The 14,077-nt window shown below is 26.0% G+C and overlaps 1 protein-coding gene across 2 annotated transcripts; it reads left to right on the top strand.

The window, feature by feature from the left end:
- Nucleotides 1-5,703: 5,703 nt before the first annotated feature.
- Got1 (Glutamate oxaloacetate transaminase 1) lies at nt 5,704-11,067 on the top strand. Of its 2 annotated transcripts, none has more exons than XM_015523977.2 (10): nt 5,704-5,838; nt 5,914-6,090; nt 6,185-6,347; nt 6,440-6,618; nt 8,356-8,464; nt 9,163-9,380; nt 9,485-9,635; nt 9,719-9,884; nt 9,972-10,114; nt 10,178-11,067. In XM_015523977.2, the coding sequence occupies exons 3-10, from the start codon at nt 6,239-6,241 to the stop codon at nt 10,318-10,320; spliced, it is 1,218 nt and encodes a 405-aa protein (XP_015379463.1). In that variant the 5' UTR covers nt 5,704-5,838; nt 5,914-6,090; nt 6,185-6,238; the 3' UTR covers nt 10,321-11,067. The 2 variants fall into 2 exon arrangements, with proteins under 2 accessions (XP_015379463.1, XP_015379464.1); XM_015523978.2 differs by having other exon boundaries at nt 5,705-5,838; nt 5,914-6,077.
- Nucleotides 11,068-14,077: the final 3,010 nt, after the last annotated feature.

Raw genomic sequence — 14,077 nt, 5'->3', positions numbered from 1 at the left:
AAAAAATCTTATAAACTTAAAATTGTTTTGAAACAATATTAAGATAAATCGATAATTCACTCTCTCAAAAATATTAATCTCTATTATAATTATTGTAATGTTTAATTTTACTAAGTTCATTCAAAAACATAAAAATAAACATGATTTTCTGTAAATTCGTTTCGTTTATATTACTCACATGTCACGTATACCGCAGAAAGAGAAATTAGAGTGCCAAAATACTCTGAATTTGATAACCGAAATAAATAATAGTAGCAATAGACATATTTAATAAAATAAATAATATTATAATTTATGCATATTTTTAGATGTATTATGTTATACTTACATATTATCGTTAAAAATATTTTTACTGTTATTATTCTAAAATACGTAATAAGTGCTGGGGCCAGAGGAAAATATGATAAATTACATTTATATTTTAAGTTTTCTAACTTGTATATGTATAATGTATACCTACCAAAAATCATTTAATAAAAAACAATTCATAAATTTAATCCCGATAATTTATTTTTTGTTTAAACTTTAACATGCCTAAAATGTTACTATTTAATTTACAGCAACATGTTATTTAAAATCGATTCTTCATTATTACTATACTTGTCTTGCTTTGTTTATAGTTTCACTTATTTAGACTGCAGTAGACATGTAATTAATTATACCTACACGTCCTATTCCATTTCTAGTTCAACACAAGCTGTATTACCCCCGTATGTGCACCAATGATCGTTCGAATTCTGTTTGTATGATTTTTAATTATTTTTGACAAAATTACTTTAAAATAATCAGTATATAATCCAAAACAAATTTTTTACTTACAAACCAACGTTTCATAACTCCAGAAAAAATATGCCTTTGCATCAAAATCCCGGCCCTAATTAATAACTTATAATGTGATATCATTATCAGTGGCATAACCAGGATTTTTATGGGGGGGGGGGGGGAGAGGACTGATCAATTTTTACATAAGTAGTGGTTTTATATTTTAAGAATACAATTTAAAACTTTTAGCGACTTTCATTGAGCATTAAAATTATTTTTTAATTTTCTCAATATTTCGGGGGGCTGCAGCCCCCTCAGTCCTCCCCTCTGGCTATATCACTGATTGCTATTTGTTATGATATAACTAAGTATTAAGTATATATTGTAGACATAATAATCGTTGAAAGAAAGAATTATTTTGGTTTGATATTTTGTCCGTGGATATATTGGCTAAATAGCTCATGTACCAACTATTATTATGGTAACATACTAACATGTATAATCATAATATATATAGGTACCAAACCTATGTTTGTAGTACTTTAGTAGGTAGGTACTAGGTACTGACAGAACTGTATAATTTATTAGTTTTAGGAACATTCAATAGAAGACATAAAAACTAAAAAATAAGAACCCTACAGTTTATATATAACTGTACATTATTAATTATTATACACTTGTCAAAATATGTAAATAATTACTACCTACACATCACAATATTAACTATTTATAGTAGGTACCTATTTATACTATTTAGACACACATAAAATATTTAAAAATAGGTATAATGAATAACAATGAATTGATAACATAACTTTGGGAGTATAATTACAAAATAATGTTATGTACTCCATGCCTTAAAAAAGACTACAGAGAGTATAAATGGATTTAAAAAAAAATTAAATTGTTAAGAAAGGGAAATGATGACTTATACGGGCGTTAGTCTCTGCCAGGAGTTGGAACGACTCAACTTAAGGTACTTATAATATATAAGTACTATACGTCTATACATAGTACTATATTACTATATTATTATAATGAATATAATGTATGAATTGTATAAATTGTATCATGTATTAGTAATTATACGTAAATATAATTTTTAAAAAAAATATTCAGTATTTTTTTTTTATGTAATAATAAAGGTCCTGTGGCCCCCGACTTCGGCACACCTAGGGGGCCCCGGGGCCTAGGCCCCGGCGGCCCCGGTCTAAATACGCCCCTGTGTATTACTTTAGTTATCTACTAGTTACTAGTTACATATTTAATAGTTATATACCTACTCATAATCTATAAAATACGAGTATATGAGTAGGTATACTTATAAGCTTATTAAGCAGGTATATGTATATTATGGTATATCGTATATTCGTATACATAATATTATGTACCTACTCGGTAGCCGTGTCTCGTATACCTATTTATTTCATTGTGATTTGTCAAATATAGTTACTCTTATAATGTTATAATAAATTGCTGTCATAGCGTGTAATGTGTGTTTTAACAATTTAATGTAAAAAAATTATCGTAGTCCGTAGACTTATGAAGTTGCGATAAGACTTAAATAATAATCGTTTCATTGACGTTAATAAATTAGAAATACTACGTAATATATATTACACAATAAATAATAATGTTTCGATGACTGATGCGATTTCTGATTGTTCAGTTCGGACGATTTTTCATGTACTTATCTACTACCAATCTGCCATTGAATATAATATATAAATAACAAATACTAGTATTAGTAGTATTTATAATCAATGCTAATACAGTACGCCCAGTACGGTTTCGTTATCCGAACGAGGTTGGGGAAAGAAGTTATTCGAATTACCGATTTTACGGATTAGCTATGACTTAAAGGAAGATCAATTTACATGCATTTAAATTTTAAAATTTAAATTTATTTTTAGCTATAGGTACATACTGTATTAATTCGTATCAAAATATTATAATCATGCATAATATACAGTCAGTCATAAGTTGTACCTTGTACCTATTCATTTAAAATGTTGTTGTTTTTTTTTTAAACTTAAGTTCATATAATATACTGATTAAACGCCTTGTCCCACATTCCTCAAACACCTGAGCAACATTAATTCTTTGCACTTTTCAACGTTTTCTTCAGCCCATTGGATAGCTGTATTAGTGTATTCTGCTATGCTTAATACTTTTGTAGCTTTTGAAGCAGAAACCACGACATATTAATTATACATTATGATATATATATATATATATACCTGTAATATAATATGTGTATTATTAATAGTATTAACACTAATTACTAATTGCCTACTATTAAATATCAATATAGCGATGCGACAATTTTCAAGACATTTCGGATAACTGTCGGATTAACTATAGCCTGTGTTCGGACTTACTTTACTACATCTATATGACTATGTGGCCATGGGACATGATATATGTATAAATTATAATACAGTATTACAGTAGGTACGTATATTAACTCTTTTAGTACTTATATTACATAGGCGCAACTAGGGGGGTGCTTGGGGGTTCTGAAGCACCCCCACACCAAATCCACTAAAAATTTAAAATTTAAAAATCATGAAAAAAATGGTTTTTTTTTTGTATTTGACGTTCATTAGAAGAAACACAAATTGGTGGTGATGATTATAGTTATATCATAATATCATATATTAGGTATTTATTTAAAATATACAATTATTGTAGAATTAAGAATATAATAATTATATAATATAATATATTTATATCGTTGCAATCATAGATAGGTAATAAATTCTTCAACAGAGAAGCTTCTCATCAATGTGTCGTTTAAAAAACTGGCTAAGAGCAAGTATGGAACAACAGCGGTTCACAAATTTATCAATTTTAAACATCGAAAGAGACATTGTTTAATTGTTAACAAAATTAATTCTTCAGAAATACTAGAAAAGTATTCTACTAAGAATAGAAAATTATTATTAGTATTAAATAATATTATTATGTATAATAGGTACATATATGTATATATTCAGTTTAAACTTTATTATTATTTTTATCACTTAAACAATTATATACTACACCTAATGTATTTATAAGGTATACGGTATACTATAGCTTTTATACTTAAATATTAGTGTGCTTATGGTTTTATAGTGTGGATTGGAATGATTATAATAATTATAAAATTGTTGTATGGTAGGTGTTTGGGGGGTGTGGGGGCTATGCCCCCACGAGTCTGTGTCCTCTGCATAATTTTAGCACCCCCAGTGATTGGCCTCTAGTTGCGCCTATGCTTATATAGTTAGGTATATCTTTTATATTAGACATTAGTACTGATAGGACTGTTTTATCGGTGAACACTGGGCATGCGGAGATTTAGGGCGTATACCTCTACCTTCATGGATATAAAATGAGAATAATTTAAGGGACTAAGGACCCCCAAATATATTTTCCTAAATGTTCTTAAGTGAAATGTTGATCAACATTATTTATAAATTAAAAACAAAATTCAAAGATTACCTTGGGCCTACTAATTTATAATAATAATAATTCATTAGATTCTGATATGAAACAGAAATTACTAAGTATAGTTACTGTAAAACCAACAATAAAAAAAAATAAGAATAATTAATTAATGGTTAGGTACTGTGCAAATTACCTTAAATCAATTTTTATTTTTATTTTAAGCAATGTAGATAATTTTAATCTATGTTTGTTTTATTCGTGTATGTTTGAATATAATGTTATTTTTATAGTTTTCTTTTTTATCATGTACAAATATTGTATTAATATTTGTTTATTTAGTTTTTATATGTATTTATAATCTTACTTTGAATCTTTAAAATTGAATTGAATTGAATTTATTTCTTTAAATAATTATATTATATAACTTAATAACTTTCTATCTCCAACACAAACTTTACTTAAAGGAGATACATAATCGAAAATGTTATATCTTCTTATCTTCAATTATTATAAAAATAAAATATATTGTACCTACCTTATTGTAGGGATTTAGTCCCTCCCCAAGGCCCAAATCTCAAACACTGTATTTGCAACGAGTACTACCATAATTAATATTAAACATAAGTAAACAGCATTACTATATAATACGTAATTTTTTTTAGTATTAGATAATTATAATTGGTCTTGTAAACTAAGTAATGCACAACGCACAAATTATATTTTTCATCATCTACACATATATGATTAAAGTTAATTATTTGAAACTATTTTTGTGCCCCACTATAAAGATGCAAACTATTTTTACATGACTTGCCCCCTATTCCTAAAACTACTTCAATTTAAGTAATAATTTGCATAATAATTTATAAAGGCTTTAATAAAATAAAGTTTTTTACCTACTTTTGTAACTTGCTTACACGAAAAAGGCTGTATGAACTTTTCAACAATATTTCACCGCTTAATCATAAATAGTGGCATAGCGTTTTGGGTGTTGAAACGTTAAAATATTCCCCTCTGCCATCATGGACATATTTACGCAAAAAAAAAGGTATTTATATATTACATTGCCTCGTTAAGCTATGATGCCGCCCCGGTGCATATTAAAACATGGTGCCCTTAAAAAAATTATAATTATAATTTTTTATTTTATGTTGACCCTAAAAATTGCCACCCCGGGGCAATTGATCCCCCTCCCCCATTAAACGCATCTCTGCTTCTATAGATACTATTTTATTTTTAATGATAAATAATATTTAGGTAACTATTGATTTTTTATACTTATATTTCTAGGGTTTATACTAAACAATAGGAAAGGAGTGGTAGGTGCATTTTCAATATTCTTTCAATGGCATCACCACACCTAAATACTATGCAAACTATTTATATGCTTCAGATTTCTATAAAATATATTAGACCAGAGGGTGTTGTTTGACTCCGGGCCGCCGAAAACCGATGGCCGTCGATTATACATGTCAAGTTTAACATGGTTTAAACAGAATAAAGTTGATTTATGAACGTCCTTTGACTCATGTGACTTTTTAGGCATAATTCTAATTCTAAAGTCACGGTTCACAATTTACAGCTGTTCCATCTTGTCACCCGCAGAAGTTACTAACGCTGATAACATTTTACATCATTTACATGGTATGCACGATATAATTGGTACTGTGTTGATATAAGATTATAATAAATTGATTTAAACAGTTTTTATTAATTCAGTTTCAGTGCTGTTCGCTGTTCGCTGAGTGGCCGAGTTGACAACATTACTGTCGAGTGTCGGCGAATGATACCTTAATCTTAAATCATTTCACTACTTATGTTATTCGTTTATTGTCCAAGTTATTAAATTGTAATTAATAATTATTATTCTACTGTTTATTATAGTGAGTTAATCGTGTAAGAGCGTAATTTAATTATTCCTCATTTTTTTGCTAACCTTGAGCTGAATATAGCTTAATTTACTTACTTTCTTTAATCTGTTTCATTACAGACTATAATATTATTTTCATAAATCGTAATATTAAAGTATACCGCCAGCCCCATTATGAGTATTTTCAGTGACGTTGAGGAAGCAAAGCCCATCGAAGTATTCGATCTAGTGAGAAAATTTAATGAAGACGAATATCCATCGAAAGTAAATTTGACCATTGGGGGTATGTATATTTTTAATTTTGATTTATATCTGCTATTGCTACTAATTTGTTTTAAGTTGTGTTGACAATTTTTTATTTGTATCAATTTTTAGCATATAGGACAGATGAAGGCAAACCATATTATATTCCTGTTGTAAAAAAAGCTGAGAGTGAGGTGCTTGAAGGTACAATGAATCACGAGTATTTACCTATATTGGGCTTAGAACCTTTTACTAAAGCTGCATCTCAACTACTATTGGGCGATATCACTCAGCGACAAGAGGAAGGAACCGTAAGATTTTATTTTATATTATTTCATTTTAGAAAACAGCTATAGGTATTATGATAAATAATTGAATGATGATCTCATCTTCAAGTCTTAATATTTTTAGTAAACAATGAAAATATTATAATAATATTGATAAAAACAAATTTTATTCATTAAATGATTTAAAGCAACAAAAGTTAGACATATTGTTTATATTTGACATTTGAAAGCAAGAAAAAAATCAACTAATATTATCTAATTTAATATACATAAGTTATTACTTAGAAGATATGGTTTAAATGTTGGACATGTTTTTATCTCAGGTTTTAGGACTTTTTCTCCAGCAGATTATATCCATTTAATTATATTATATTGTAATATTTTAATAGTAAAAATAGGATATTTTATCATTGTCAAAGTGAAAAAAAATGTATAATTATTAATTTAGGAAAAAAAATATACCACAAAATCAAAAATGGGGGAAGTAGGTAGTAACCTCTTTGCTATACTGCATGTGTCGAGGGTTGCTGTGTAATTACTAATCACTAATCATCATTGAGTAAGTCAGTGTAATGTAAAGTGTAAAATTTTAAATCAATGGCAATTCATTGCACACAAAAAATGAGTGAAGATGATTTGTCAGTCTATATTATTAAGCATATTTTATATTATTTATATTGCTTTTATAGTATAATAATTTATGTTACTATTAGTAACAGTGGCGCCAAACTCAGAATTTTTTTATGAAGTGAAATCTAGTGTTTTTTACCCACCCACTCACCTGAACTTTTCAGCCTAATATGATCATTTCTAATATGATATAAAAGTACACTCTACACACAATTTTTTTGTTAAGATTATTTTATTTGAGTTTCGACATGATTACACATGAGTTATACAATTATTATTCTTATTCTTATAAGATATTATAATTGCAAGACAATAGTAAATCTAATTAGCTTTATTATTTATTTTATGTTTATGTCATAAAGTACACTTGTTTAGTTATGCATTATGCAAAATTATATTATGCATATAATACAATGTGTTATTAATATATAAATAATTAATTATACAATTAAGTAAGCAACTTAGCAAGAAATAAACTATTGTAAGCAAAGTAACTTATCACATATTCTGTGTCGATTTGTATATCTAATTCACATGACACTATCATAAGTGCTCCAATTGATCTTCTGACACAATGCTTCTTAAACGGGTTTTCACTAATTTTAATTTTGAAAACACTCGTTCTAATTTAGTAATACAAATAGGTAGATTGAATTAATTTTTCCGAATATACTGCATTTTAAAATGTTATGAGAGTATAAAATATAATAATGTACATATAAAATTATGTCCCCACTAATAAGGCCATTTCTAGTAAAAAAATTGGGGGGGGGAATGACTTAGAGTTTTGACTAATAAATATTACAACATAAATAAGTTCAATAATATTTTAAGAAAAAATTTAGGGAGGGTTGAACCCTACACCCACCTTCTGAGTACTACCTTGTCCCATGTTCAATATTTTTAAATTATAAAATGTTTACACGTTATAATATGGGGAGAAAATGTGTATACAATATACCTGTTACCATTAAAATATATGCAAATAGTCTCAAAAAGTGTTAAGTTCTTAATTTAAAAAAAAATTTATTAAAATGCTCATGTTATGTATTTATATTCTGAAATACCTTTAATTGAATTATATCTAATAAATAATATTGTAATTGTTATTTGTTTATATTATTATTTTAGATATTCGGTGTTCAATCTATCAGTGGTTCTGGAGCACTTAGAGTAGGTGCAGAATTTTTAGTCAAACATTTGAAATGTACGACATTCTATTATTCAATACCAACTTGGGGTAATTATATGCAAATAAAATTGTTTTAATTTTGTTGAATATATTATTTATTATGTCACTAAGATATCATTTTTTAGTTAATTTATTTTATGATAATATAGTTGTGCCAGTTATCTTTTATTTAATAATTAATTCTATATTTTTGAACGAAAAAATGTGTAAATATTAGTGTGAATTGTGATTAAGGTTATTCCATGGTATACTAAGTATACAAGTATAATATTATATATAAAGAATTACTATGGCACTAGTGGGATTTTTTGTAGAATTTGTAGTGGTGAAATTATTAAATAAAAACCTATATATTATGTTTAGTGATATTGATATTTGATTTGTTTGTATAACTGTAGCATACAAATATTCTATTTTAATTGTATTTGAACTTTTAAGCATAAGCTATGATAATATTTTTAAATTAAAATTTTATAGACTAAATTGTTATAAAATTATTTTCTAGTATACATTATAAGAATAATAACTCCTCTGACACAAGTGACTACCCTCCTAACAATGATTTAGATATATACAGAGAAAATTTATAATTTACAATTTATTTAATATACAAAAATTTTATCTGAATAGTGAATATAGAGATAATGTTTATTTAAAAATATTAATATGATATTTATATAAAAATGTCTGTTATATATTTAAACTCTTGAAATAGTTTAATTGATTTAATATACTTATTTGTTTAGAAAATCATCACTTGATTTTCATGACAAGTGGATTTAAAGATGCCAAAACTTATCGCTATTGGAATGAAGAATCAAGATCTCTTGATTTTGATGGATTTTGTGAAGATTTATCAAATGCACCAGAAAATGCAGTTATTATATTACATGGATGTGCTCATAATCCTACTGGTTTAGATCCAACTGAAGATCAATGGAAAAAAATCGCAGAAATTATAAAAGTTAGTATTGATATTATTTTAAATAGAAAATCCGATATATTTGTGTAAAAAAAAACATCCATAATATTTTATACTCTAATGTAATTTATCAATATATATTTTAGGAACATAAATTAATACCATTCTTCGATAATGCCTACCAAGGATTTGCATCTGGAGATTTAGAAAAAGATGCATGGTCTGTGCGTTACTTCCTTAGTCAGGGGTTTGAGTTTTTATGTTCACAATCATTTGCTAAAAACTATGGACTTTACAGTGAGTTGATTTATTAATACACTATTTTTAATTTTTGAAGGTAAAATGTAAGCTATATTTTATTTGGTTAATGCATTTTAAAGATGAACGTGCAGGAAACCTAACTTTTGTATTGAATTCTGGTGAAAATGTCAAAGCTGTAAAATCTCAGGTGACAATGATTGTTAGAGGGATGTATTCAAATCCACCAAACCATGGTGCACGTACTGTCAGTACAATATTAAATAATGATGTATTCAAAAATGAATGGTGAGTTTTTAATAATATATTTTTTTATTTGTTGTGAAAAGTTATAATTTATTGTATGTATGTATTTACTATAAATTTGATATTTAGGAAGTATACCTTGAAGCTAATGACAGATAGGATAAAAGCTATGAGAAAAGCTTTACGAGAAAATTTGGAAAAGCTTGGTACAGTCGGGACATGGAATCATATAACTGATCAAACTGGGATGTTTTCCTATACAGGATTATCAGGTAAAATTTGAATAAAATGTCAATTAAAATATTTATATACATTAACTTTTTTAAATATTGCAGCAAGTCATGTAGAATATTTACGACACAAATATCATATTTACATGTTGGGGTCAGGGCGTATTAACATTTGTGGACTGAATACAAATAATATAAGTTATGTAGCTGAAGCAATTAACGATGCTCTATTAAATGTTGCCAAGTAAAAATATAATAAAGTAATAAGAACCATAACAAACAAATTGTTTTTATTGTTTATCTCTGTAGACTAGAAATATTTTTTATTTAATTTATAAATAGATATTTACACAATTATTGTATGTTGGTATATTAACTATCACTATTATTTTTATTGTAACTATTTATTTGTTAAACCTTTGTTAATAATATTCTAATATTAAAAATTGTTTAATGCAATATTATTTAATAATAAGTATTGTTTACAGGGATGCAAATTGTTCAATAAATTTCCCTGTAACAAACATTTTTAACAAATAAAAGGTTTTGAAATTCAAAAGACTAAATGAAAAATGTACTTTATAGCATTATAGCTAATTTGCATCCTAATGTAACCTTGTGATAATGAATTGAACAATGTAGAGTATTCACTATTTAATCATAATATAAATTATATATTATAATATAACAAGATCTTTTAGTTAAATAATTATTTTTGTTTGACGCTAATGACAATAAAATATTTATATGCTACTTTTTATGTAAGCTATGTGTTAAACATTATAATTTAGAAAATGTCTAGATTTTTGGCTAAGTTTAAAATTTACATAGATAGTTCAATACTATATTAAGAATTTTCTGGTCCTAGTATAACATTTATTTTAGTATCAATGTTTCTGTACTTATGTCAATAATGTTAACAAATATAAGTACTAAAAATATAATGTATAGAATGTTTTTGAAATAAATATAAATAAAAGCTAACTAAATATTAATATTTTATTAATATAAATGATAGACTGTATCTTGTAATATTTTAGTATCTAACAACTATTGCATTTTTATTTAAACTAGAATCTGAACTGCTCTGAAAATTGAAATAAAGATTCAACTATTTTTTAAAATTCATAATTTTAAAACCATGAAAAAATATTAATTTCTTGGCTCTACCTACTATTTATTTTGTAATGTATTTGTCATTTGTGGATTAGTGACAAAAATTTGACATACCTGTCAAACAGGAAAACAGTAAACACTACGCTACAAAAAATTATATAGATATTTAAAATATCCACGCATTTGTAGATGGCGAGTCTCAATGAGATTTGTCGCTTTTAACCACGATCAGAGATGATATCTGAACACGCATGTGTTGTCTCCGTCTTACAAGTGGGTAATATAGCAAATTGTATACATGGCAGTTCACGTTTAGCTTCGTTAGTTTGAAATTTAGTGAATTTACCTCGTATGAAAAATAAAGGTAACATTATTATCTAGGGCATTACATGGGCTTTTTATTATATTTTAATTTTAAAGCGAGTTTTGAGTATTTCAAAATTGTAAATTGTTTGTACATCTTAAATCAGTTAAATCGTGCCACGAATTAAAATATACCTATTAAGTTTATTTTAATTTGTGGTGTCGTGCGTCAAATCAACTACTATATCATATTCAAATCGTCAAATTGTTTACATGGGCAATGGGATTTATCCATATTCCATCATTATTTTTAAAAATGTGTTGTCTCAATATTCGCGTCTCGCGTATTAAATTTGAATCCAATGATATTATATCATTGTATACGAAAAACGATTCTGAGCGAAGACGGTTTATCTGTCTAGGATATATTAGAGATTATTAAAAATTTTCAAATCTTAGATTTAAAAAGAAAATTTTTTATGAATTTCTAGTTTAAAATAATTTGCGAATTTTCGTGATTTTCGTGATTTTTACATATGTTTTCAAAACTAAAACTTCGAATGCTTAAAAAACAATTGTGACTATGTATTCCTTTTATTTTGCAACTGCTATTGTAAAAATATGTTAGGAGCCTTGTATTAAATTTTCAAATCTTAGAATTAAAAAGAAAAACTTATGAATTTCTATCTAAGATAATTTGAACATTGCCGTAATTTTTACGTATTTAGTCAAAATTTGAGCTAAAAAATCGTGCCTACATATTTTTTATATTTTTTAACTGCTATTGTTACAATGTGTTAGAAGCCTTGTATTAAATTTTCAAGCTTTTCTACCGAAAAAATAATTTTTTATCGATATTTATAGAAAAAAAAACTAAAAAAGCGGGTAAGTCGTGTATGTCGCTCTGCTGTACAGTAGGTTACAAGTGGGTTACTGTAATGGATGGAATTAAATTTGAATCCAATGATATTATATCATTGTATACGAAAAACGATTCTGAGCGAAGACGGTTTATCTGTCTAGGATATATTATAGATTATTAAAAATTTTCAAATCTTAGTTTTAAAAAGAAATTTTTTTATGAATTTCTAGCTTAAAATAATTTCTGTATTTTCGTGATTTTTACATAATATGTTGTCAAAACTCAAACTTTGAATGCTTAAAAAAAAAATTGTGACTATGCATTCCTTATATTTTGCAACTGCTATTGTAAAAATATGTTAGGAGCCTTATATTAAATTTTCAAATCTTAGAATTAAAAAGGAAAACTTTTATGAATTTCTATCTAAGATAATTTGAACATTGCCGTAATTTTTACGTATTTAGTCAAAATTTGAACTTTAAATGCTTACAAAAAAAAATTGTGCCTACGAATTTTTAATATTTTTTAACTTCTATTGTTACAATGTGTTAGAAGCCTTGTATTAAATTTTCAAGCTTTTCTACCGAACAAATAAATTTTTATCGATATTTATAGAAAAAAAAACTAATAAAGTTGAAAAATTAAAATGTCAGTAAACAGCTCAAAACAAATCTAAATATTTTGAAAATTTTATAAAATATATAAAATGCCTATATAAACATTCAGTCAAAATTTCAAGTATCTGCGGTCATTTGTTTTAGAGTTACACCAAAATAAGGAAATCGCTAAATGTGAAAATCCAATGTTGTAAAAATTTAAATTTCAAATGCTCATAAAAATTTGATTTGAATTTCCGGTAGACTTTTTATTTGTGATAAAGATTGAAAAACTTGAAAGGAATCTTGTTTTAAATTTTCAAATCTTAGATATAAAAGGAAATTTTTTTATGAATTTCTAGCTTAAAATAATTTGTGAATTTTCGTGATTTTTACGTATTTTGTCAAAATTCAAACTTTGAATGCTTATAAAAAAGAATTGTAAATATGAATATCTTTTATTTTTCAACTGCTATTGTAACTATATGTTAAGAGCTTTGTATTAATTTTTAAAGCTTTTCTGCCTAACAAATAAATTTTTATCGATAAAAAAAATTAATTAAATTTAAAAAAAACTAATAATGATCGAAAATTTCAAATGCCTATGAATAGTTTAACTTAAGTCGAAATTTTTTGAAAATTGCATGATGGATAGAATATACTGATATAAACATTTGGTGAAAATTTCATGTATCTATGGTCATTCGTTTTAATGTTACATCAAAAACCAAAATCGATTTTGTCGAAAAATTAGTGTGCGTAAAATTTCCGGTTTTTCCCTTAATTTTTAGTTTGTTTTTCTCGATTATTTAGAAAAGTATTAGGATATATTTTAGTAGCCTTGTGTTAAATTTTCAAATCTTAGATGTAAAAGGAAAACTTTTTATGAATTTCTAACATAAAATAGATTACGAATTTTCGTGATTTTTACGTATGTTGTCAAAATTCAAACTTTGAATGCTTATAAAAAAAATTGTTTGTGACTATATATATTTCTTTTATTTTTCAACTGCTATTGTAAAAATATATTAGGAGCATTGTATTTAAAACTTTGAATGCTTATAAAAAAAAATTGTGATTACAAATTTCTTTTATTTATCAATTGTTATTGTAACAATTTGTTAAGAG

This window comes from Diuraphis noxia, unplaced genomic scaffold (assembly GCF_037042655.1).
Source record: "Diuraphis noxia isolate RWA-SAM2 unplaced genomic scaffold, SU_Dnox_SAM2 contig0005, whole genome shotgun sequence".
Lineage (NCBI taxonomy): Eukaryota > Metazoa > Arthropoda > Insecta > Hemiptera > Aphididae > Diuraphis > Diuraphis noxia.
This window is presented reverse-complemented; position numbering and strand designations above follow the sequence as displayed.

What these genes read in the sequence shown, in the direction of transcription:
- Got1 (XM_015523977.2), top strand. Translation starts at nt 6,239, where the DNA reads ATGAGTATTTTCAGTGACGTTGAGGAAGCAAAGCCCATCGAAGTATTC. An exon ending in AGTAAATTTGACCATTGGGG is followed by an intron (nt 6,348 to 6,439) that starts GTATGTATATTT and finishes ATCAATTTTTAG; the next exon opens with CATATAGGACAGATGAAGGC. An exon ending in GATGTATTCAAAAATGAATG is followed by an intron (nt 9,885 to 9,971) that starts GTGAGTTTTTAA and finishes TTTGATATTTAG; the next exon opens with GAAGTATACCTTGAAGCTAA.